This window comes from Biomphalaria glabrata, chromosome 13, assembly GCF_947242115.1.
Source record: "Biomphalaria glabrata chromosome 13, xgBioGlab47.1, whole genome shotgun sequence".
NCBI classification, from domain to species: Eukaryota; Metazoa; Mollusca; class Gastropoda; family Planorbidae; genus Biomphalaria; species Biomphalaria glabrata.
The window spans coordinates 3,629,153-3,653,463 of NC_074723.1; the positions used below are offsets into that span (position 1 = coordinate 3,629,153).

Genomic DNA, 24,311 nt, shown 5'->3' on the forward strand with positions numbered 1-24,311 from the left:
TAAAAAACTTTTTTGAAAATAAAAGTGTGCCTCTTAATAAACACACATACACAAGCCAAAATGTTTATTAAACAAAATGATGTGAAAAACAAACACACATTTACATTTAGTACGTGAAAAATATGTGTTAACATAAACACTCATGCAAAACATCCATCCATCCATCCCAGTGGCGCTACAGCCCATGGAGGGCTCTGGCCTGCTTTAAAACATCCTTCCATTCAGATCTCTCCTGGGCCTTTCGTCTCCACGCCCTAACCCCAAGCTGCTTCAGATCTGCTTCCACGTCAGCTATCCATCGCATTCGGGGTCTGCCTTTGAGTCGCCTGCCTTTTGGTTTTTGCCTGTATACGATTTTCGCCCCTCTGTTGTCTGACATTCTTTCAAGGTGACCTGCCCAACGTAGTCTGTTCTTTTTTATTTCGTTCACTATTGGTGGGTCTTCATATAATTGATATAACTCATGGTTAGTGCGTGTCCTCCACCCTGTTTCATCCTGTATGGCACCATAGATTTTCCTAAGGATTTTTCTTTCCCAAGTGTTAAGTAAATTTTCAGATGTCTTTGTCAGTGTCCAGGTCTCACTTCCATACATTGCTGCTGGTCTTATTATAGTTTTGTATATTATTTTCTTGGTTTTACTTGAAATCATTTTGCTCTTAAGTAGATGGTGGGTGCTATAAAATGCCCTGTTGCCTGCTGCTATTCTTTCCTTTATTTCTGTTAGTAGGTCATTTTTGAAATTAATAGTACTTCCTAGATATTTGAAAGTTTGGACGTTTTCAAATTCGTGGTCTTTGATTTTGATATTTTGTCCCTCTGTTTGATTGTCTCTTGTCATTGTGATGTACTTGGTTTTACTGTCATTGACCTCAAGTCCTGCTGGTCGAGATGCTTCTTCTAGTTGTATGAAGGCTCTAGCGATGTCAGAGGTTTCTTTACCCAATAAGGCAATGTCATCGGCATAAGCAAGGTATTGTAGAGGTTGGCTGTATATCGTCCCTGTTGGTTGTGGACCCATGTTTTCTCTCCTGAAGTAGTTAGTAATAGTTCCCCTTGTGTTTATGTGTATATTTCTTATAACTCTCTCCAGTGTTAAGTTGAAAAGCATGCAGGAAAGTGCGTCTCCTTGTCTTAATCCTCGTTTAATCCTAAATTCCCGTGAGTGTTCTCCTTGTATTATGACTTTGCTTTTTGAGTTGTTTAATGTCATATGTATAAGTCTTGTCAGCTTATTGGGTATTCCAAAATCCTGTAGTGTGTCATATAGGTATTTCCTTCTGATACTGTCATAAGCCATTTTATAGTCTATAAAGAGTTGGTGGATTGGTATGTTGTATTCATGGCATTTTTCTAGTATACATCTTAGTGTGAAGATGTGGTCGGTTGTGGATTTGTTGGGTCTGAAACCACATTGGTAGTCACCTAAGATTTCTTCTGAATATTTTCCAAGTCTCTTAGTTATAAGCCTAGACAGTATCTTATAAGTCACATTTAGTAGAGAGATTCCTCTGTAATTACAGCACTTTAACTTGGATCCTTTTTTGTGTATTGGGGTTATAAGAGCCGTTTCCCATTCTGTTGGTATTACTTCTTCTTCCCAAATTCTTGATATTAGTCTGTGTATTTGGGAATGTAAGTCTTTCCCTCCATATTTAATTAGTTCTGCTGTGATTTGGTCCTCTCCTGGTGCTTTGTGATTCTTCATGGTCCTAATTATTTCTGATGTTTCAATGAGTGTTGGAGGGTTCACTAAGGGATCTGGTCCCCCATGCGGCAGTTCATATTCTCCATTGTCTCCATCTTCAGTGGTATTTAGGATCTCCTCAAAGTATTCAGCCCATCTTTCAATGACCCTGCTGTTTTCTGTAATAAGCTGACCATCTTTGTTCTCACACATGTGTGATCTAGCTTGAAATCCGTTCTTTTCATCTTTAATTTTCATATAAATTCCTCTCATGTCTCCCTCCTTTGCTAGTTCCTCAATTTTAGTGATCTTGGACTTTTCCCATTCCCGTTTTTTCATTCTTACAACTTTTGTGGCCCTTCTTCTTGCTTCATTGTATTGCTGTCTAGTGTTCCTGGTTTCTCTCTGTAGCATTATCATTCGGGCATTGTTCTTCTCTTCTATAGTTTGTCTGCATTCATCATCATACCACCCTATTTTCTCGTTCTTTTGTTTAAATCCAACTACCTCTTCTGCTGTTCTTTTGATAGCATGCTTTATTATTTCCCAATGCTCATTTATGTTATTTTCGCAGTCCTTTTCTAATGTTGTCAGTTGTGTTTGGAGTGCCATTCTATAAGTTTCTGCAACAAGTGGATCCTTTGTGAGTTTTTGACTATCATATTGCTGTGCTCTCTTTCTTTGGTAATTGTGTATGGTACTTATTCTTTGTCTAAATTTAGCTTTTACTAGTAGGTGGTCTGAGTCAGCATTAGCTCCTCTGAAACTTCTTACATCTAGTATGTCTGATCCATGTCTCTTATCTATGAGTATATGATCTATTTGATTCTGGGTGTTGCCATCAGGTGAGATCCAGGTTACCTTGTGAATATTCTTATGTTGGAATTTTGTGCTGCTGATAGACATTCCTTTTCCTGATGCAAAATCCACTAATCTTATGCCATTATTGTTGGTCTCTTCATGTAAACTTTCTTTGCCAATTATTGGTCTGAATGCTGGTTCCTTTCCAATTTTTGCATTGAAATCTCCTAGGACTATTTTGATGTCATGCTTTGGCGCTTCATCATAAATTCTTTCCAGTCCATCATAGAAGGCTTCTTTTGTGTTATCATCTGCATCTTCAGTAGGGGCATGAACATTGATAAATGATATGTTGAAGAATTTTCCTTTCAAACGTAGTGAGCAGAGTCTATCACTTACAGGTTTAAATCCAATGACATTACCTACCATTTCCTTTTTAACAGCAAAACATAGATATGAATAATTCTTTTAAAAGAAATAATACAATAAACGTACACAATGTATTTCGCGCCAAAACGTCCCGTCGCCAAAACGGCTCGCGCCAAAACGACCTTCGCGCCAAAACGGCGGGGCCAAAACGGCGGCGCCAAAACGTCCTGCTTCGAACTTAATTGATCCAAACAAATGGAAATTCAGTTTGACTACAATTGACAACCTCAGCGTAACTACTGTATAATAATAATATAGATGCACAATATACATGCACATACGAACAACATTCACACACGAAAAAAACACATAGACACATTATAAGATAATATTGATAGAATGGGTTGAGATTGAAATAGATGTGACTGAAAAAGGGATCGAAATTTCTAGGAATAATATGTCAAGCAGAGTAATAAATAAAGATTAAAATGAATTAATTAACCGCAATGTCTTTGATCCAAAAGATTAGGATGAGTATAAGTATTAGGCTTTTAAAATGCAATTAGTCTTACACTTGAAGACAAAACTAACCCTCAGAGATGAAAATGCATGCTGAATAGTACTTTATCATCATCATCATCATCAAACTCCATTTGAGTGAGGGCTTGACAGGCTCAAATCCTCTCTTGCAAAAGCCCTGGACAAAAACCCTGCATGCTGTCTTGCGTAGTGCATAAATGTCGCCATACAGGTCAGGAATTTTTGGTTTCCCAGACCTGTCGAGACGGAGATCAGCAAGTCCGGGGCAGTCAAACAGAATATGAGGCACGGTTTCCTCTTCCTCCCCGCAGCGGGGGCACCGTGAATCGAAATTTGGCCATAGCCGTGAGAAATATGAGCCAACGAGACAGTGGCCTGTCCTGCACTGTGCTATAATAGCTTGCTCAGGCCTGGACAGCCTCCACCACGGGGAAGTGCGGTCAGGGAGCCTCATGCGCTCCCAGACTCCACGGGCTTTTTGGGACTTGTCCCAGCACTCAAACCACTTTTCCATTTCTGTTTTTTTTTTTTAAATTATAGCCAGGACACGATGAAAACTTACAGCCTGTTCAGTGTGTGGAATTTGCCCTCCCTGGTGGGCCAAGGAGTCTGCAACATGTTGCCAGTCACACCTATGTGACTCGGTACCCACTGCATTATTACAGGGGTGCCAAAGCGTTGTTTTATCTTGTGTGAAGCCATGATGACAGTGTCGATATTGGGAGGTCATGGTCCGGGGCTTTGCAAAGCCTGAGTACAGATTTTGAGTCAGTGACCACAACAATCTGTGTTGCCCTCAAATGTCCCTCGCCAAGCTGAGAGTCAATGACTTTTAAGGCTTCACAGACTGCCATGGTCTCCGCATCGAAACTGCAAACACTACCACATGGTCCAAAGATTTTGACTGAGAGCCAAGAAAGTCGATGTAGGCTCCATAGCCTGCTCTTCCAGAATCAATAGATGCCGACCCATCAGTGTATGCAAAAATAGCACTGGGCTTGAAGGTATTAATGGTCTCCAATGCTAGAATTTGAAGTTTGAAGATCGTTAGATGAACGACTTAGCTTAGTGGCATTAGGGTCTATATAGTTTCAAACGTATGTCTGGGGTCGTTGGGCGACACCAAGGGGGAAGGGGAGGAAAACATTGAATGTTTTGTCGGTTGGTGGAGAGGCCAGCTTTTTCAGATAGTCTAGTGGCATGATGCATAAAATAGAATAGTACTTAAAACTTAACCTTTGCAGCAAGTACATTCACACTTTTCATACTTATGTCCCTTGATATTAACTTTTTTCTTTTAAGAAGTTGAGATAGATTCGATTACATATATGAACATGCTTTGTACAAATGATCTACCACATTTTTGCAGGGTAAAACTAATGTCTGTGAAACTTCCACTTGGTGTGGTGATACCACATGTAACTATGTAACCCACCTATTAGTGTTAAAACTTCAGTAGATTGCTGGTTGTTCAATTCCTTAATAAATCCTATATGGTACTTCTAGATTGGTACTCTCTCTTGTCGATTCAATTCTTTTTTGTCCCGTTTGTAACTTAGTTGTTAAATATTACAGACGATTGAGATAAGATTAAATTATGATGAACTTTTTTGTACAACTTTATTTATAAAATGTTTCCAGATGTCGTTCACGCATGGAATAGGTTGTTAGAATGGGCCAGGAAAACAAATAACTACAAAAATGTTCAATCTATAATATTTATGACAATCAATTTAAGATATGTGCAGTATCATCAACTGGGGAATGGTTTTAACTTTTCTAAAGTGACTTAGAATATGTTTATTTTGTAAATTACACTCATAAAATCTTATATTGGTTACAAAGTCAAATCAAGCAGGTAAATGAATTTAATAAGAAGTTTAAAATATGCCATATTTCATTACTTGCTCAGTCCTTCCTCTTAGAAAGAAAAAAAAATCCTATTCCTATTGTTTAGGTGATCAAAATGTATTTGTTGTTAGAAGTATAATTATTAAAATCATTGTCACTCTTACCACCCCCTCCTCAATTTAAAAAAAAAAACATTTAGGCCTAATACCTTTATTTTGCATTTGTACAGCTCACAACTATCATACTAAGAGCATTATGCCTTTGGATACTTCAACTTTCTTGTTGTTTGTGTTGATCAAAACATCGTTCATATCATTGATTTGTAACGTCAGACCTCTTTACGACCATATATACATGTCTCTCTTTATTATATATAATATATTGGCAATGTCTTTGATAGGATGGCTGTCTGGTCATGTGGTATATGTGCAGCGCTGTTGTTCGGTTGTCTTGATGGCCCCAGGTTCATACCCTGCCCACTGCCATCCCCTGTCATCCTGTGGGAGGTATGGACAAGGAAGTAGATTATTGTCAAGTCTGAAGGAACATCCCAAACATGTAAAACATTTTTACAATATGAGTGCATTGTTTCATGTGACTATGCAAACCCAGATGTGACCTGCATATTTTTCCATTCCTGATGCAGACAATCCATTGTCAACCAGGTGTCTATTTAATTTTTCTGTGACTAAGTTTCTTCTACAAGGGCTTTTCTTTGAGCCTCAAATGTGTGACCTATGGCCTTTGATCCTGAGAGCTCGACATCTGCCTCTTTCAGAAGCTTAACTGCTGCCAGCTACTTTCCTCATGCCAGTGAGGGTGAAATGGTGCCTACATTTATAATAGTCCCTATATATATTAATTATAGCTACTTTACTTTTTTATTCTACTGTCCTGAAGTATATCTAAATTTAGTGATTTTACTAATGGTGTTACTCAAATCAAACTGGAATATTCGTTTGTTATAAACCTCACTGCTCTATTTTGTATTTGTTCTAGAATCTAGTTTCTTATGTTTCTTCAGTTGAGGGATCCAAAATAGAGGTTCTTATGTAGAACGGTTACATAAAAATATAGCTATATGCTCTCCAAATATATAAATGTATTCTTCAGAGTCCATTATGATAATATTATTATGCTATAATTTAATGTGTAGTCTTTATATTCTAAATGTCGTCTAAGTGACACACAGAGTTAAATATATCAATATATGTGGGTTGGTGATCTAGATCTAGATTAGATCATATGTATAATATGTATAGGTCTGTGGATTCGATCTAGTACTTCTGTATCTCTTATGCTGGAGAGTGTAAACATTGATTTCAGAAGGTTTATTTTTCAAAATAAAAGTGATTAGACTTAAGATTTTCTAGATTTTCTCTAGTCAAGATAGATCTATACATTTATTGAAATTTCAGAATTAAAGCGATATGGCGGTACAAGCTCAAGATAATTCTGGAAGACTTAAAGTAATGATTTTTTTTTTTTTTTAAATTAAATGAACTTATTATGAAGTAACAAGATAGTAATAAATTTAATAAATAAAAATAGATTCTAGATAGATCTAGAATCTAGTAAGTTAAGTAATTCTGTGACTAGTATGACTATAAGTATGACTGAGTATGAGTATGACTTACTATGACTAAAGACTAGATTGACTAGATTCTATTCTATTTCTAGATTGATTCACTAGATTGATTTCATAATAAATTCATTCATTCATTTTAAACTCAACTACAAAGAAGACACAAAGTTGAGTCAAAGAAAGTTAACCTAGAATCTAGACTATTCTAGACTGTCCAAAGTCTATTTACTCTAGATATGACTATAAGTTAGTATAAGTTATACATTACTTTAATTACTATAAGTATAAGATCTAGACTAGTGACTAGATCTAGAATTTTCTCTAGACTAGATTCTAGAATTTTCTCTAGACTAGATTCTAGATGAGTAGATCTTGACGATCTAGTTCTAATTCTAACTAAGACTTTCTTACTTTCTTAATTCTAGTAATTTCTAGATCAGTAGATCTCATCATCTAAATTTAGATCTATATATAATATAATATAAGATATATATATATATATATATATATATATATTCGTACATTCCAGAAAAAATTCGTACAAGTGCTCCTTTTGCCATTAGACATTAGAGAATGGAATGGTTTGCCTGAATCATCCAGGAAAGCCAACAACTTAGCATAGTTTAGCCTTAGTTTAGGTTTCAAAAGTCATTGATTAACATGCATACTAGATTGACAAATGAAATGAGTAGGACATAATTATTTTCTTTTTTGAAGTAATGTCTGTAATATATGATATTTAATAAGAAGATAAGATATATCATAATGTCTAGATTTAGATTTAGTCTTAGACTAGCATAAGTATATCTATAGTTGAGAATCAGAATAGAGAATGCTAACTAGTCTAGAGTCGAGACAGTCTAGACTTCAGACTCGATCTAGTAACTAGATTTTGTATACTATAGGCCTATATTTAGATCCAGATCTAGTGGTAGTAATAATACACTTAAATTATAAGTTAGAAAAATTGATTGTCAGGATGATGATCATAAAGGCAGCACTTTTTATGAGAGAAATCACTGAATTAAATATAGGACAGTACTTACCAAGACATGGACCCTCTAAATTCAACAACTCTGCCTAGCAGTAACACTGGGCCAAGCAACCAAATCGTTAGACCACCCAGACAAAAAAAATAGTCTGTCTGATCAGCGGTGTTCACAAGCATGCACCCAGAGTTTAATGTCTAAAAATAGATTTTTTCCTAAAGACAGCATTACATTTATTTTTTTGGTAGTTTTTTTTTCTCATTATCCTTTAATTTTGAATAGGGTGTGACTGTGGTCAAGCCAGTTATTTATGGAAACATCTCAAGATATTTTGGGAAGAAAAGAGAAGAAGATGGACATACACATCAATGGACAGTCTATGTCAAACCTTACAGAAATGAGGTTTGTAAGATTCAATTTGTTAAATTTGACTAAAATTCAGTTATGAAAAACCGTTTTGCTTATTAGGACAGAAATGATTAGTTTACATGATTTATTTTGTGTTTGTTGTAGTCAATGCCTTGACATAATGCTTTTCTAACTCTTTATAGAACAAACTAAAAAAAAGGATGAAATTGTATTTTCAACAGCCCCTTAAGCTATTAGATCTAATTTTGACAGCCAGATAAACGGTCCGAGTGTTTGCATTAAGGGGGGGAAAGTTTTTTATACAATAAATCTAGAAAATGCGAAAAACATGCATATGTGTAACCCTGTCGGCAGGGTTACATATATGCATGTTTTTCATATTTTCTATACAGTCGTTTACCCCTGCAGCAGTAAATCTTTGTTTTTGAGTCTTTTAACAATAAATCTACAGGCATTTTATTTAAATTAATGACAAGAACTGTAAATTGATCAGTTTGTTTTCTAGAAACCCTGTGTAGATTTGCTACTGTTTTTATTTGGGATGGGGTACATTAAATTAATAAGTGGGTTCACTTGTGTAGTTTTAACAGATTAGAACAGATTGGGGTGGGGTGCGCGGTAGAGTTTATAGGCAACAAAAATCAAGGTTGAAATATAAAGCACAATATGAAGTTCATCTGAAAGTAAAAAATATATATACAATTAAGATTTGGCGCACTTGTCTTATTATAATTATTTCAACTAAACAACAAACAATAGCGAATAATTATTATTTTAGAGATGATTTATGGATAAAGGGGGCCAACTTTGTTTTTATAACTATAGAATGATGTTTTGATTGTTCAACTGGTGCAGCTTGTTTTTTCCAAATGAGCATTTGCTTAAACTTTTTGCGGTGAAAAGATGTAATATGTACATTTAAAAAGCTAATTTCATTGTCGTTAGATGGAAACATATTAGTCTTAGAGACACTTAGTTTTTATATTCCAACAAATAACATTATTGCACTTCTATCTCTTCAGGATATGTCAGCGTATGTTAAAAAAGTAAACTTCAAACTTCACGACAGCTATCCCAATCCAAATAGAGGTAAGAAAAAAGTGGAATGGTAACAGTTTTGTTCCCAATCTTATCATCTTGCATATTTTTATGTGACATGAATTAAAATTCCTACTTTTTAAATTTTTTTTTATGCAGTTGTTACCAAGCCACCATATGAAGTTACAGAAACTGGTTGGGGAGAATTTGAAATCATCATAAAAATTTATTTCAACGACCCAATGGAAAGGCCGGTAAATATTCTGAAAAGCAATAATAATTTACATAAACTTAAGTTGTAAATTTAAAAAAATGCTCTATGTTAAACATTTCTAGGGAAAGCTTTTACCTGCTAATATAAACCATCACTTGAAAAAAAAAAGTCATTTTAAAATGATTGCACATTATTTGGATTACAAGTTAACAGTATTTGTTACAGGTGACAATCTATCATTTGTTGAAACTATTTCAAAGTGAGGCTGATGTGATGCTGGGCAAGAAAGCTTTGGTGGTTGAATATTATGATGAAATGGTAAATATCTGGGGTTTTTTTTGTTGTGTTTTGTTTGTTTCGGCTTGCATTTTTAACACAATATTGTTTTGATAAAATTTATAACATGCAGAATTTCTTAAACATTACTATTGAAGAATACTTCATATAAATTGTTATTTTATTGCTACTTGAGATCTTATGCAAGGTGGTTGCGCTAGCTTGTCTGCAGATCCTTAGATAATTAAGTCCTTGGGAATTTTGAAGACATATAACTTCTATTTTTCACTGCATGTCAACTGCTTTTCAAATTGAAGTTTGGACTCTTCAGCCTTCTCCTGACTGATTAGCTACATTTATATTTATTGGCTAGACCACTCATAACACATACCCTGCTGTAAGGGCCTTATAATAATTAGGCTTGTCTTCGAGTCCGAAGATTAGTGAGGAATGCAATATTTCCCATGGCTGTGCAGCCCCAGCTGTGACCTACATATTTTGCCACATCCAGGGTCTGCTGGTGGTCGATTTAGATTTTTTTTTGCCTTCTTCGTCCGTCCTCTGCAGCAAATTTTCTTTTGGTCTCAAATATGTATCCCGCTGCCTTTGTGAGTGGCCTCCAGCTGTCTCATTCTGAGGCTGCATGCAACCAGGTGCCTAAGCTGACATAGAAGAGAGCACCTGTAAGGGCCTTAATAGTATTTTAAAAACTAAAATCTATATATATATATAACTAATTACTGATACTGAAAGTAATTTTTTTAAAACAGGTATTCCAAGATCCAACCACAATAATGAACTCACTGTTGGCTAATACAACATCTCTGGGCATTGGTCCTTACAAACACGAAACAGATTGTAAGTTGCCTTTATTATATAGATCTTAACCTTATTATAAATAGAGTTCACATTTTTTTTTCCACTATTTTTCTTGTCTTTTTAATCCTAATTTTGTCATCCCTCTTTTTTTTTTGGTGGATAATTCATTCAAAATTGTAAATGTTAATTAAAAGGTTAAAGATTGCTTAGTATTGTAGAAATTGTTCTTTACTAATTAAAATCAAATTTTAAATAGACACCATTCTATTTTAATAATAATAACAATATCCGTGAGGAAAATTAGTTTTATAATTGTATATTTGGCATAATAATATAATAGAGCAAACAATTTGTATGATAGCACACAAAATATACATTCATGCCCCAGTTTCTTTTTAACATTACATCTGAAATTTACAACTGTAGGTTACATTTTGTTCAATGGTTTTATTGCCAAAGGAACAAAAGAGTTTAGGATGCCATTTTATTTTATCAGACTTCCAGATTGCTCAAAAACCTTGAAAAAAAAAACCAACTTAGTTTTACTTATCAGTAAATATTACACATTTAACATGACACTGGTAACCAAAATTATTAATTTTTACTACATAGAAATAATTGCAGGTCTTTTTTAAATATGCTTAGCTTTTATCCGTATTGTCACACTTGATACAAATGTTAATTAATGGATTTAAGTAAAACAGTAAGCAAAGTTTCCCCTTTCAGACATTGGAATATTTAGGGCAGATGATGCTATGGTCATCTGTTACTGTGGCCCAAGGTTAATGAGGGTGTCATGTTGCCAGCATAACGACCAACCACCTTTACTTTTCTTCAACTAATGTCAGGTACCCGTTACCCATTCACCAGGATTCAAACCCGGGACCCCCAGTTTGGAAGCCAAGCGCTTTACCGCTAAGCCACCGCACCTCTAATTAATGGGGATTTACTGTTTATTAAAATCTGATTGTCTTCATTAAATGTTATTTACAGTTATTGTTAGTCAAGTTCCGAATAAAAAGAGTTTTCATCTTTCAATACCAGAGTTCAAAAGCAATTTAAAATCTTTAGGATTGTAAGCTGGAAGTTTGCACTGAAATCTTCCTGTACAGCTAGTTGTAAATGTAAACTATTAAAATAACATTTTCTGGCCATTATGCTGGCTGTTTTATGACATTGAAGAATTGGACTTGCCCTATAAACAAGTGTTTAAGAGCAGTTTTAAATCTTGTCATTTGACTCTAGATCAAAGTTTGTTAATAATGCTTTTGATGCCAGTCATTACTTTGATGCATGACGCGTAGGATGTAATCATCTTCTTTTTTGAAGTAACGTCTGTATTATATAAGATAAGATTACTTTTGTTGTGTAATTTATTATATTTTTCAGCTAATCATTAAGTTCAGAATTTTATATTCATTTAAACTAAGATGTGTCTTATATCTGGTGTGCCTTCTCAGGGATATCTTGATGAGCAAAAAATATTTGTATTTGTTAAACTGCTACAGTAAAGTTCCCTCTTCAGACCTTGCAATCTATGGGGCAGATGATGTAAAGGTTATCTGTTTCTGTGGCTCATTGTTAATGAGTGTGTCATGTGGCCAGCACATTGACCAACTGCCTTTACTTTTCCCCAACTAGATTAGGATAGACAGAGACGTACTAAAGATCCTGAAATTAAAAAATCCTAGTCTTCACCAGGATTCACCCCCAGGACACCTTAGTTCAGCAGCCAAGCGCTTTACAACTCAGCCACTGCACCTTGTAAACTGCTGTAATCTTAGTGCTTATAATTTTTTTTTTTTTTTCAGTCGAAGAAAAGAAAGAAAGAACTAAAAATAAAATCAACAACGCTCACAGTAAAATCAGGTATGAAATTGATCAGATGAATGAGAAACTCAAGAGGGCTAAGGACAGTATTGCCAAGATGAAAAAAGAGATTGCCAAGTTGGAGGAAGGTGTCACAATAGATGCTGATTCTACGTTATAGCTGGCAGTCATGGAATACTGCAAGCTGAATAGTGAAAAACTTTTCCACTAGTTTTCTTGATTTCCAAGGCATTCACTGAGGGGATTATAGACAGTGTTATTTATGAGTCTAATAACTTGTTAGTTCAAATCTCAGTGGACTTCAGTTCGATGTAAATACATGTACATTTTTGTGTTGTTATGTTCCAAAGATTTTAAATGCATTTTTGTTAGTAAGCTTGATATCTACAGTGAATGGATAGCTGTTTGGTCACCTGGTATGCACTCTGGATTGTTGTATTGATGGTCTCAAGTTTGAACCCTGCACTTCACTATCCCCCTGCCATCATGTGGGAAGTTAGGTTTGGGCTAGGTTGTTTTAATCTTCAATTCTAAAGGAATATCCATGAAAACAGGTCAACCAAACAAACATAACTGTACATTAAATCAACACACACCAACAATTTGATAAATAAATCTTTAATCATTGCAGGTCAACTTTTTATCATTACAAAAGCTGTGGATGAAAGATAAACAACTGTGTGTAAATAGAAAGCTATTTAGACATTTGTGGTGTAATATAAGCTGTTCTTTTTTTTATTTTTTAACTATTAAATTTAAGATAAATTGTTGAACATTGTTGAAAACATTTCTACATACCACTTTTGCCCATCTAAGATTAAAGAATGTCCTGATATTAACAGCTGACCTTCATCGATGAAACAGGCATGTTTTAATGCTGTGTCATAAAGATCATTGGATGGTGGCTGGTCATTTTGAATTTCACTAATTGTTACTGAAAAAAAAAGGACCTTATTTAATTACAAAAAATATTTTTTCTTGTCACCTAGATAAAAAGTTTTTATTTTTAGTTGCTACTGTACATCGTTTTTCATCCTTTAACTGCTTAGTGCACTCTTTTGTAAACATGTAAAAGAGGGAGTTCTTTGAGATTTTCTTGTAGCCTTTGGGTGATTAGACCTCATTAAATTAAATTGATGTTTAATTTTATAAACTTTTTTTGAGTTATATAAAAAGAGCATGCATTCCCCTTTAATAATATACGAAATAAAACATTTTCTGATAACAAAGACCAAGCTATTGAAGCTTAGGGTAGTGAAATAGTAATGAGCAAAATGAAGACTTCCGTCGAAATGTGGGAAAATAATTACAGAGAGAAAGAGTTAACAGTGTTTCTATTCCGAGTTCCTTTAATAAGAGTAGCATAAAGTGACAGCTTACCTTGTTTCTATTCCATCTGTCGTGTCTTTCAACGCCTCTATTCACTCTAATATTTAAATCTGGGGGCATCCATTGTCTTTTGAGACAGAGGGAGCTACATGTTTAAATGTAAAAAAAAAAATAGAATAGGCTTTTCAAATTGCTTAGCTGGCAATGTCTGTGACTTACTAGTTTTGACAGTGACATCATCAGCTATCTTCACACAGTGGCCCTGATCTGGCAACTCCTCCTGCTCTGCACTGGCCGCCACATCATCCACAATGCATGTGTAACCATGGGGACAGATAAGGGGGTCAGAGTCGTCATCTGGTGGAGTGGTGCTGCACAGTACAACTAGCAGAAAGAGTTAATTCATAGCTCATTTAAGTGTATGCATAGCAATGCATTGTAGCTTATCTACAAAATCTGCTGTATAATACATCTGCAACTAGCAACAAGAGTTAATTCATGTATCATTTTAGCATATGTATAGCAGCACATTGGATATCATGCATAGTAATCAGTGTAGTATTAAGTTTGCTTGCAATTTAAAAATAAACCAATAGAAGGGCAAAGGATACATCAGAATGGAAAGATGTGCTAGATCAGGCCAGGGCCCTCCATGGACTGTAGTGCCACTGGGATGGATGATGGATAGAATGGCAAAAGAAATATTTAAAGTCATTAAAAAGAGTATCCACAGTTCTGCCAGTAAATATGTGTGGCTTCTAATAAAACAAGCTTATTGATTGACCTGTAGTACTATAAAAAGAATAACATACGGAAAGATTTTGAAATAAATAGACTAACTAAGCAATGTCAAGGACACCACATTCAAAGATCACTGTACCAACTAAATGATAAAATTTGTGTCTGTAAAATTAGTTTATACTACCAGCAAAAGAATCTCCATATACATTCTAACTTAGATCTAGAGTATTCTAATAACAATAAGTAATGTTCAAAGTTCTATAAAATGCTTACTGTTTGAATCTTCATCAGGTCCAGGCACTAACCAAGACTGGCCTGAAAACAAATGAATACATATACAATATTCAGTGTAAATTAAACTATAATTTCCTTATATATTTTTTGGCTTTATATTTGTTTAAAATTACAGAATCAAATTTCAATGCTCCCATTACTAAGTAGATATTTTTAAAAAGCATAAACCAATAGGTCTTGTTAAATATAACATTTAATAACCTGTATGGTTACTAAAAAGTAATAGAAATTAACTTTTCATATAACATCTTACCAAACTGTAATTGCCGAACTGGTTCAACTATCCAGTCAAAATCTTAAAATAAAAAAGAAAATAGGGTTACCAATGTTTTCTACTGAATGGACCTAAATATACTCTAATGTCCAGACAAGACAACTCACTAATCAGTAAATGTGTAGAAGAATACAGCAGCTGCCAAAACTATAGAACAATAAGTCTGATCAGTCATACGTGCAATATAAAGCTTAGAATAATTCTCAACAGACTCAATAGAAACAAGTATTGAACATCAGACTGTTAAATGATAAATACCTTCAATACCAAAAGAAACGTACACAACTTTATAAGACTTCAAAAAAACTGTTGACAGGGTTTGGCATGATGACATGTGATGAATGAGTTTAACATAGATAAAAAGCATTATCGATGTAATCAAAGCTCTTTATCAAAATGAGGATAGCTCACTACTTATGAACAAACAAAATTGGAGAAAGTTTTAGGAGTGCGACAATTATGCATTCTCTCTCCAGCTCTTTTTTAACATATTTCAGGAGCATATGATGGACACTTTAGAAGGATTTAATCCTGGTTGCACTAGAAGTAAGCGGTCTATTTCCAATCTCAAGTTTGCAGACCTCATTGAAGAAAATAAAGACCAGGTAACAGATCTTACTTCAAAACTGGATGCTGCAGCTAGAGCAGATGGCTAAACTGTAAAGCACTTGGCTTCCAAACCGGGGTCCTAGGTTCAAATCCTGGTAAATATTGGGATTTTTTAGGATCTTTGAGTCCACCCAGCTCTAATTAGTTGGTAAAATAATGGAAATTGGGCTTAATCACATTACATAGGATTTACATTGTGAAAAAAAACACTATAATGGACAAAACCCTGATTTAATAGTGAACTTGTAATAGTAGGCCAGGTAGGCCTACGTAAAAATATGTCGTCTATATTTTCATAATTATGATTGCTTTTTTTTCCTAAGATGTTATGTAGATTTAATTGTTCCCCATTTAAAAAGAAAATTTTAATATAATACTAATAGGCCCTACTATCGATCACCCCATATAGGAAGTTATCTATTGTAATAATCTTACTAATCTTTTTTTTAAATGAGCGTCTGTAATTTATAAAATAAAATAATAGCTACTCCCTTCCCTCAAAACGGGGAGACAATGTAGACAGTGCTTCTAGATTTATGCCAAAGAATTATAAATAAATAAATAAAAAACGAATGCTTAAATTGAACAGGTGGAACTCTTCATCGTTCTTAAGCGAGAACAGACATCAACTCACGTGGAGCTGGTTTCACTTGAGCCAAACATGTAAACACGCAGCCGTTATAACAACACTTGAGCTGTCTGTCGGCACACTCGGTATCAGAACGACAGGAGGCAACAGCGCAGCTGTCATCACCCAGCTGTTTTGGAACTGGAGGACACAGTTCACTGGAGTCCGAACTCTCACTGTTCTCTTGGTTTTCCTCCAGATCATAAAAAACCTGAAAGCATTTCAATAATTAGCCAAAATTTATAAGCCAAATGTAATGCAAGTGCTAAGTAATGTCATTAAACATTCTTGATCTAGATAATTGTTTTATTTTGTTACATTAATTGATCTATTTATTAGACATATCCAATGCAATTTTTTATTAGCATAGTCATTGAACATTCTAGATCTATATAATTGTTTTGTTTGACATGTTTTGGATGTTCCTTCAGAGTAGAAGTAATGCACTTCCTAGTCCAAACCTCCAGCACGACGGTGAGAAATAGTACCGGGCATAGGCTCGAACTCGGGGCTATTGGGACGACAGTCAAGAGCTTATTCACACGACCAGGCAGCTTGACCATTTTCATTGTGGACGTTTTGGAAAATGAAATAAAATTATGCCAGTTAGGCCTATAGATTTCAACAAATCTTGCTCGCTTATCTTATCTTGCCCTGGATGTGGCAAAATATGTAGGTCACAACTGGGCCTGCGCAGACACGGGAAATACTGCATTCCTCACTAATCTTCGGACTCGAAGACTAGCCTTATTATTATTATCTTATCAAACCCATTCCATGCTGTAATTACACCAGGGAAGAAGGAGCATTTGCACAAATTTGTCCTAGCATTATATGGAATGTGCTCGCTGAGCTAGCTATGTCGATTTTTTTCATCGTCTGTTTCATAATAAGGCATGTCTTCGAGTCCCAAGACCAACGAGGAATGCAGTATTTCCCGTGGCTACGCAGCCCCAGCTGTGACCTACATATTTTTTACCACATCCAAAGCAAGCATAACCATTGTCCGCTGGTGGTCGATTAAGATTTTCATTAGCCGTTTGTTTCATAACAGCTTTTCATAATGATAGAAGGTCTATATTTGTATTATGGATTTTAATTGAAGATGGAATTGAAATCACGACCTCTCAAAAGTAGGCTAAATTTATACTAAATTTTAATAGGAATAAGTTTGCAATATTTTTTTGTCTGTTTGTTTCATGATCACATAAGAAATAGAACTTGTGATCGCTTAAATATTTGGAGCCAAAGCGTTGGTGATTTTTGCTATTACTACCATTACTTTGGTTTTTCTGTGTGTACTGCGTCAACTGCAAATGGCTGCCTGGGCTTGCGATATGCGCGCTGGATTGACCTTCGTTGATTTCAATGGCCCCGGACTCATACCCTGCCCTTTGTCATACCCCGTCGTTCTGCGGTAAATTTGGTTTAGGAAGTAAATAATCTTCAGCTCTGAAGGAACATCCGAAACGTGGAAAACAAAACATTTGACAAACAGCTTACTTTGTCCAACAACAAAACATTTGACAAACAGCTTACCTTGTCCGGCAGCAAAACATTTGACAAACAGCTTACCTTGTCCGGCAGCAAAACATTTGACAAACAGCTTACCTTGTCCGGCAGCGAAACATTTGACAAACAGCTTACCTTGTCCGGCAGCGAAACATTTGACAAACAGCTTACCTTGTCCGGCAGCGAAACATTTGACAAACAGCTTACCTTGTCCGACAGCAAAACATTTGACAAACAGCTTACCTTGTCCGACAGCCACGTTTCTCGCTGATGTGAACTTTGAAGGTAATGCAAAAACATTTGACAAACAGCTTACCTTGTCCGACAGCAAAACATTTGACAAACAGCTTACCTTGTCCGGCAGCAAAACATTTGACAAACAGCTTACCTTGTCCGGCAGCAAAACATTTGACAAACAGCTTACCTTGTCCGGCAGCGAAACATTTGACAAACAGCTTACCTTGTCCGGCAGCGAAACATTTGACAAACAGCTTACCTTGTCCGGCAGCGAAACATTTGACAAACAGCTTACCTTGTCCGGCAGCAAAACATTTGACAAACAGCTTACCTTGTCCGACAGCCACGTTTCTCGCTGATGTGAACTTTGAAGGTAATGCAAAAACATTTGACAAACAGCTTACCTTGTCCGACAGCAAAACAATTGACAAACTGCTTACCTTGTCCGACAGCAAAACAATTGACAAACTGCTTACCTTGTCCGACAGCAAAACAATTGACAAACAGCTTACCTTGTCCGGCAGCAAAACAATTGAAAAACAGCTTACCTTGTCCGACAGCAAAACAATTGACAAACAACTTACCTTGTCCGACAGCAAAACATTTGACAAACAGCTTACCTTGTCCGACAGCGAAACATTTGACACACAGCTTACCTTGTCCGACAGCCACGTTTCTCGCTGATGTGAACTTTGAAGGTAATGCGATGGGGCCGTAAACACGAAGGGGGTTATCATTCCGACAGTCACGATGATAAAGCAGCACTGCTGATCGTGCCGACGTGAGATCATTTCTTAAAGCCGTCAAACGCTTGGTGAAAGTCTTGAGTTACGCTGTAATTTACTGAGATAGTGTTCTGTACTCCGAGAGGCTACATCGTCTAAATGTTTGTCTTCTCTAGGCCTACACACTTCGTTTTATAAATAACAGAAGAAAAATAGAAACATAAATTACCGAAATAATAAAATAATAACCACTGTATATGTATATAATGTTTGTTTAGTTGTTTAAAACTTCTAAACACTTTGTCAAGACTCTGAGGCATCTATTTAAGCTTTCATGCATACTTCTCTGAATTCTTTTGGGAGCATGATGGCGCTTGCTTCTTTTTTTTTTACAAGTTAGATTATATTAACTGTAACTCATTCTGACTATCAGTCTCCTGGTACAAATTCCCATTTTCGGATCAAGTTGAAACTTTGCAGTTATTCGTCGTTCTAAACAAAACATTAATCACTAAAATCAAAGTGTTTATTTATTAATTTTGTTTGATTTCGGAAAAGAGAAATAAATCTTACAGTATTGATATATAAGACTGTAAATGTGAAGTTTTTCTCCTCAAATAAGTCTCTTTTTTTTTTTTTTTTTTTTTTTTTTTTTTTTTTTCAGTATTATGCTATTTTAACGTCCCTTTAGAATTGAATGTTACTACAACCTAGTCCAAACCTCCCGCATGACGGTGGCATGACTGTAAATGTGAAGTTTATCTCCTCAAATAAGTCTCTTTTTTATTTATTTTTTTTCAGTATTATGCTATTTTAACGTCCCTTTAGAATTGAATGTTACTACAACCTAGTCCAAACCTCCCGCATGACGGTGGCTTGGCCACGTTCGTAGAATGCCAGTAGGTCGACTTCCACAGGACATTCTGTATGGCGATCTAATAGAAGGTAGGAGAGCCGCTGGTCGCCCACTTATACGTTATACGGATGTATGCAAACGCGACATGAAGCTCTTCAAAATCGACACTAGCAGCTGGGAAGATGTGGCACTGGATAGATCCACATGGAGAGAGAGCATAAAGGAAGGGTCACGGATTGCAGATGTCATACACAACAGAAGCAGAAAGAAGGGTGAAAATGCAACGGCGCCTGGTGATCACATATGCCCAACCTGCGATCGCAGCTGTGTATCAGGGATTGGCCTCTTCAGTCACACAAGAAGTTGCAAAGGCAAAAGATCGTCTCTCGAGACGTAAAATGCCACAGATATATATATATAATAAGGCTTGTCTTCGAGTTCGAAGATTAGTGAGGAATGCAGTATTTCCCGTGGCTGCGCAGCCCTAGCTGTGACCTACTGTGAAGAAACAAGTCCTTTTAAGTATAAACTGCCTTTTATTGTGAAGCATTCAAATATAACATATTTACAAGGCTAACATTATCTACAGATAACCAACTCCACTAGATGACTTCCTTCTGCATATTTTCAACACACTCGTCACTTCCCGCAAGTCCCCTAACTCTCCGATACCCAACACTTGACCGTGTGTCACGGTTGACCACACACAGCCATGAAAGTTGACGCCTAAGCTGGTCTTGAAGCGTTTCCGTGGGGCGCCTCTGTTACGCTGACCACCTTTTAGATGAAAAAAAAAAAGACTTCCTTTGGCATACGTTCGTCTCCCATACGGGATACGTGCCCTACGTAACTGTTTGTAGTGCGGTCTTGCCATCGTATGTCCATGATGGAGCGCAAGCATCGTTGGTGGAAGCGCTCAAGAAGTCTTAGTTGTTTTCTTAATATTGACCATGTCTCAGAGCCATATAGAAGGGTTGAGAGAACCATATATATATATGGATGGAGCGCAAACATATTTAGTCAAAGCATTCAAGAATTCCTAGTTCCGGCAAGACCGCACTACAAACAGCGATGTCCTTGCGAACGCCGGTATGGACAGTATAGAGGGACTTCTTATAATCCGACAGTTACGTTGGGCAGGGCACGTATCCCGTGTGGGGGACGATAGTATGCCAAAGGCACTCTTTTTTTGTAAGCTGAAAGGTGCTCGACGTAAGTAGAGATGCCTTACGGAAACAATTTGAGGACCAGCTTAGGTACCAACTTGAACTGGCATTGAAGAGGGCGCCTGGAACAAGAAAGCTGAAGATCACTTATAAAGGTCTCGGTGTACACATTTTAGACAAAAAAATCCACTGCTGATGACATGTAGACGGCGAAAAGAGAATCTAAATCGACCAACGGTGGATAATGGTTTGCGTTGGATGAGGCAAAATATGTGAGATACTGCAAATATATATATGTGTGTGTGTGAAAACGGCTTCTTGGCCTTGGGGAACGGTGAATGGATAGTTACAGGATTGATTACCACCAATCCAGTGGACTCGGTACTGACCGTACTGTTGTCCAAGACATACTTGCGGTACTCTTCATTTGGACCTAGATCTAGTTGTCTAAGACACTCACAGCGTTTTGTACCGGAGAATTTCTACAGTTGGTTCGACCGATATTTGGGTGGTCGATGTTTGTCAAAGACACTCGGGAAAATGTCAAAAGTGTGAAATCGGGTATTAAAAATTATCTCCCCTTTCAAATCATACCGTTCTTCTGCTGGCGTTCTCTGCTTTCGTTTCTTTAAGTTTTGTTTTATTAAAGTTTATTTTTCCCCCTTTCTTTTTCTTTAATGACATAAAAAGAATGCTGGGAATAACTTACAAAAAAAAAGATGAAGAAATATGTGTGCGTAGGGGCCTGTAGAAAAAAAAAATGTAGGCCTATGTCTAACAGGTCAAATGACGTCATAGAGCTAAATTTATCAAAATGAAAGATAATGTCTTCCCACAAACACCTTGTTCAAGCATGCACTGGTGCAGTCGCGTGATTCTTTCTGCTTTCATCCTGTCTTGAACTTATTGATATCAATCGTCTCGTCTGGCACCTTGCTAGACAAACACACACAATTCCGGAACGGTGCGTGAAGTTACTAGGCCAGTCTATATTTAGTCTGCCCTTGAGGGTAAGGGGAGAGAAATAGGTCTTTGGGAACTTGTTGGATCAGCAAAACAAGACACCAGACGACATGCGCGTGCTCATTTTTTCATTTTGTTTTAAAATGTTCATTTGTCAATTTAAAAATATAAAAACAAGTTTCCTGATTTTTTAAAACTTTAAAAAAGTAAATTTGATTATCAGCTTTAAAAGTATAATGCATAATAACACTTGGAGCAAAAACAAAACAAAACAAAAAAAAAACTTACATAAGTTTCGATGTAAAAAAAAAAATGCGAAATAATAATCAGATATAAATTGCGTATAGCAATGTAAAAACCATATTAGCTAGAGAAAGACTGAAAGAGACATAAGGAGAGTTAAAGAAAAAAAGAGGCAAAAGCCTAAAAAGAGGCAAAGAAAGCCCACAAAGGAGGCAAATAAAAGAGGCCATAAGCCCAAGGATTTCTATGATGACAAGGCCTACTTATTCTTAAGCCGAATAGAAGCTTTGATCAACGGACCTCACTTCTAAAATTATAACCCGTCTGTCTCAATGACTAAGGCTATGCACCAGTTTGAACTTTTACCGCGGGTCAACTGTCTGGAAACATCTGATTGCACTCGGCCTCATAAATTATTCAATTATCAAGATTTTTACTCTTTATTTTTAAATATGTATATTAAAAACGAAACTACGATATCTAGAATTTTTAAATCTGAGCTGATTAAAATGAATGGATAATAATCATAATATACAAAGAAACGGATAATCGTGCAGCTAAATGTAGCCTAATCACCCAGTGCCTTGCGCTGCATTCCACGGCACTCAGGCAGACAATCTTTGTTTTTTTTTTCAGACAATCTTTGTTTCTTAAACCCAAATCTTTGAGAGAAATTCTCAGCTAGCATTTTCTCTAATGAGGATAATGCTGCTAGAACGAACAACAGAGAGGTTTGAAATTGGTTTCTGTTAAAAGTCAACGTGAACAATTTAAGACAGTGTCTGGCAGCTGTTTGGCGGATGCTTACAAGTTAAAGGCAAAATTTTGTTTTTAAAAGAAAAACAAATTTAAAAAAACGGAGAAGCCTACCGGAAATACTGCAAACGAAGACGGGAGCAGAGGGAAAAAAAAACTTATTTGATTTAACTCTTTCTCTCCAAACTGACGATACCAATGTTGATTCCACTAGAATGTGGTAAATAATTACGGAGAGAAAGAGTTAAAGTAGACAACGGCATCGTGTGCATCAATATGGGGAAATATGCAAATCATCTAAATAGAGACAAGGGAGATAAAGGCACATTCCTCGTTCCATATGCTAGGACAAATCTGTTCAAATGCTCCATCTTCCCTAGTGCTATTAGAGCATGGAATGGGTTGCCTGTTCCAGCCTGGAAAACCAATGACTTGGCAGAATATAAGTCATTGGTTAACATGCATGACTACATTGACCTAAGAACACGCGTAGATAAGAATGGAGACCATCTAAATGGAAATCATCTAAATTCAAACCATTTAAATGGAGACCATTCAGTGCAAATCATCTAAATTCAAACCATCTAAATGGAGACCATCTCAGTGCAAATCATCTAAATTCAAACCATCTAAATGGAGACCATCTAAATGGAAATCATCTAAATTCAAACCATCTAAATGGAGACCATCTGTTCCAGCTGAATAAGCCACGAAAAAGTTTTGCAATCTTGCTTAACGCCAGAGAACAGATTGTTATGTTTAAAGATACCCAAGCCAAATAAATATTTTTTATATGATCTATATGAACTACATAAAATAGAACTACGATATATAATATAGAACACACTATACATATTATAAAACTATATAAACTAAAACATCGTGATGCAATCTTCATCATTAAAAGTAATTGTAGTTGTTTCTCTTTTAAAAATTTACAATATTTATGTCTAGGTTTACAACTAATATCGAGGTAGCCCAACTATTGGGTAATTTTACCTTATTATTAGCATTTGACGAAACTCCTTAAAACTGAAGTGTAAAATAAAAGCTTGCCAGGAATACGAAACAGACTATAGACACGCAAAGGGAATAAAAATAGCGCCATATATAATTTGTCCATTGTTAAACTGAAATCAACTTACCTTTAGCTCAACTCGTTGGCAGTTAAATTTCTATTTAAACGAAAACGTGAACACATCTTTGATCACACGTCTCCGTACATCCGTACCATCATTGTTTTTCTTTCTTTTTCCTCCAAATATTCGCCCAGGTTCGCTGACTATCAAATTACCCCACACCCTCCGTCGCCCCCTCTCCTCTTGGTTTTTACCTTTATCTCCATCGCGCACGCCTTGATATGAGTGTTTTAACAGAGGTGCATAGTACATGCATTGAAATTTTATGGGAATCTTCTCGCGCGTTCTTTCCCTATCGCGCGCGCGCTTTCATCACTCCATCTTTCTCGAGTGTACTCGTAAATCGTTAAACGCTTTCGATGCTAATTGTGAGGAGTTTTCTTCTCTCACACTCTCTCTGTCTCTTTTACTCCCTCTCTCTCGTTTTCTACAAATTGAAAAAAAAACAAACATTGCATGCTAATCGTATTA

General features: G+C 36.1%; 2 protein-coding genes across 4 annotated transcripts; one reads left to right on the forward strand and one right to left on the reverse strand.

Annotated features, from left to right (window-relative positions):
- Positions 1-6,546: 6,546 nt before the first annotated feature.
- On the forward strand, positions 6,547-13,153 carry LOC106053540 (YEATS domain-containing protein 4-like). The gene is made up of 7 exons (XM_056008882.1): positions 6,547-6,717; positions 8,105-8,224; positions 9,214-9,280; positions 9,389-9,483; positions 9,669-9,761; positions 10,490-10,577; positions 12,350-13,153. The coding sequence occupies exons 1-7, from the start codon at positions 6,679-6,681 to the stop codon at positions 12,526-12,528; spliced, it is 681 nt and encodes a 226-aa protein (XP_055864857.1). The 5' UTR covers positions 6,547-6,678; the 3' UTR covers positions 12,529-13,153.
- On the reverse strand, positions 12,971-24,009 carry LOC106053538 (WAP four-disulfide core domain protein 1-like). Of its 3 annotated transcripts, none has more exons than XM_013209100.2 (8): positions 23,847-24,009; positions 18,649-18,902; positions 16,250-16,454; positions 14,986-15,027; positions 14,712-14,753; positions 13,917-14,081; positions 13,167-13,302; positions 12,971-13,023 (listed from the first exon to the last, which is right to left on the reverse strand). In XM_013209100.2, the coding sequence occupies exons 2-8, from the start codon at positions 18,781-18,783 to the stop codon at positions 12,987-12,989; spliced, it is 762 nt and encodes a 253-aa protein (XP_013064554.2). In that variant the 5' UTR covers positions 18,784-18,902; positions 23,847-24,009; the 3' UTR covers positions 12,971-12,986. The 3 variants fall into 3 exon arrangements, with proteins under 3 accessions (XP_013064554.2, XP_055864855.1, XP_055864856.1); XM_056008880.1 differs by lacking the exon at positions 23,847-24,009 and adding an exon at positions 23,701-23,821; XM_056008881.1 differs by lacking the exons at positions 18,649-18,902; positions 23,847-24,009 and adding an exon at positions 17,999-18,070.
- Positions 24,010-24,311: the final 302 nt, after the last annotated feature.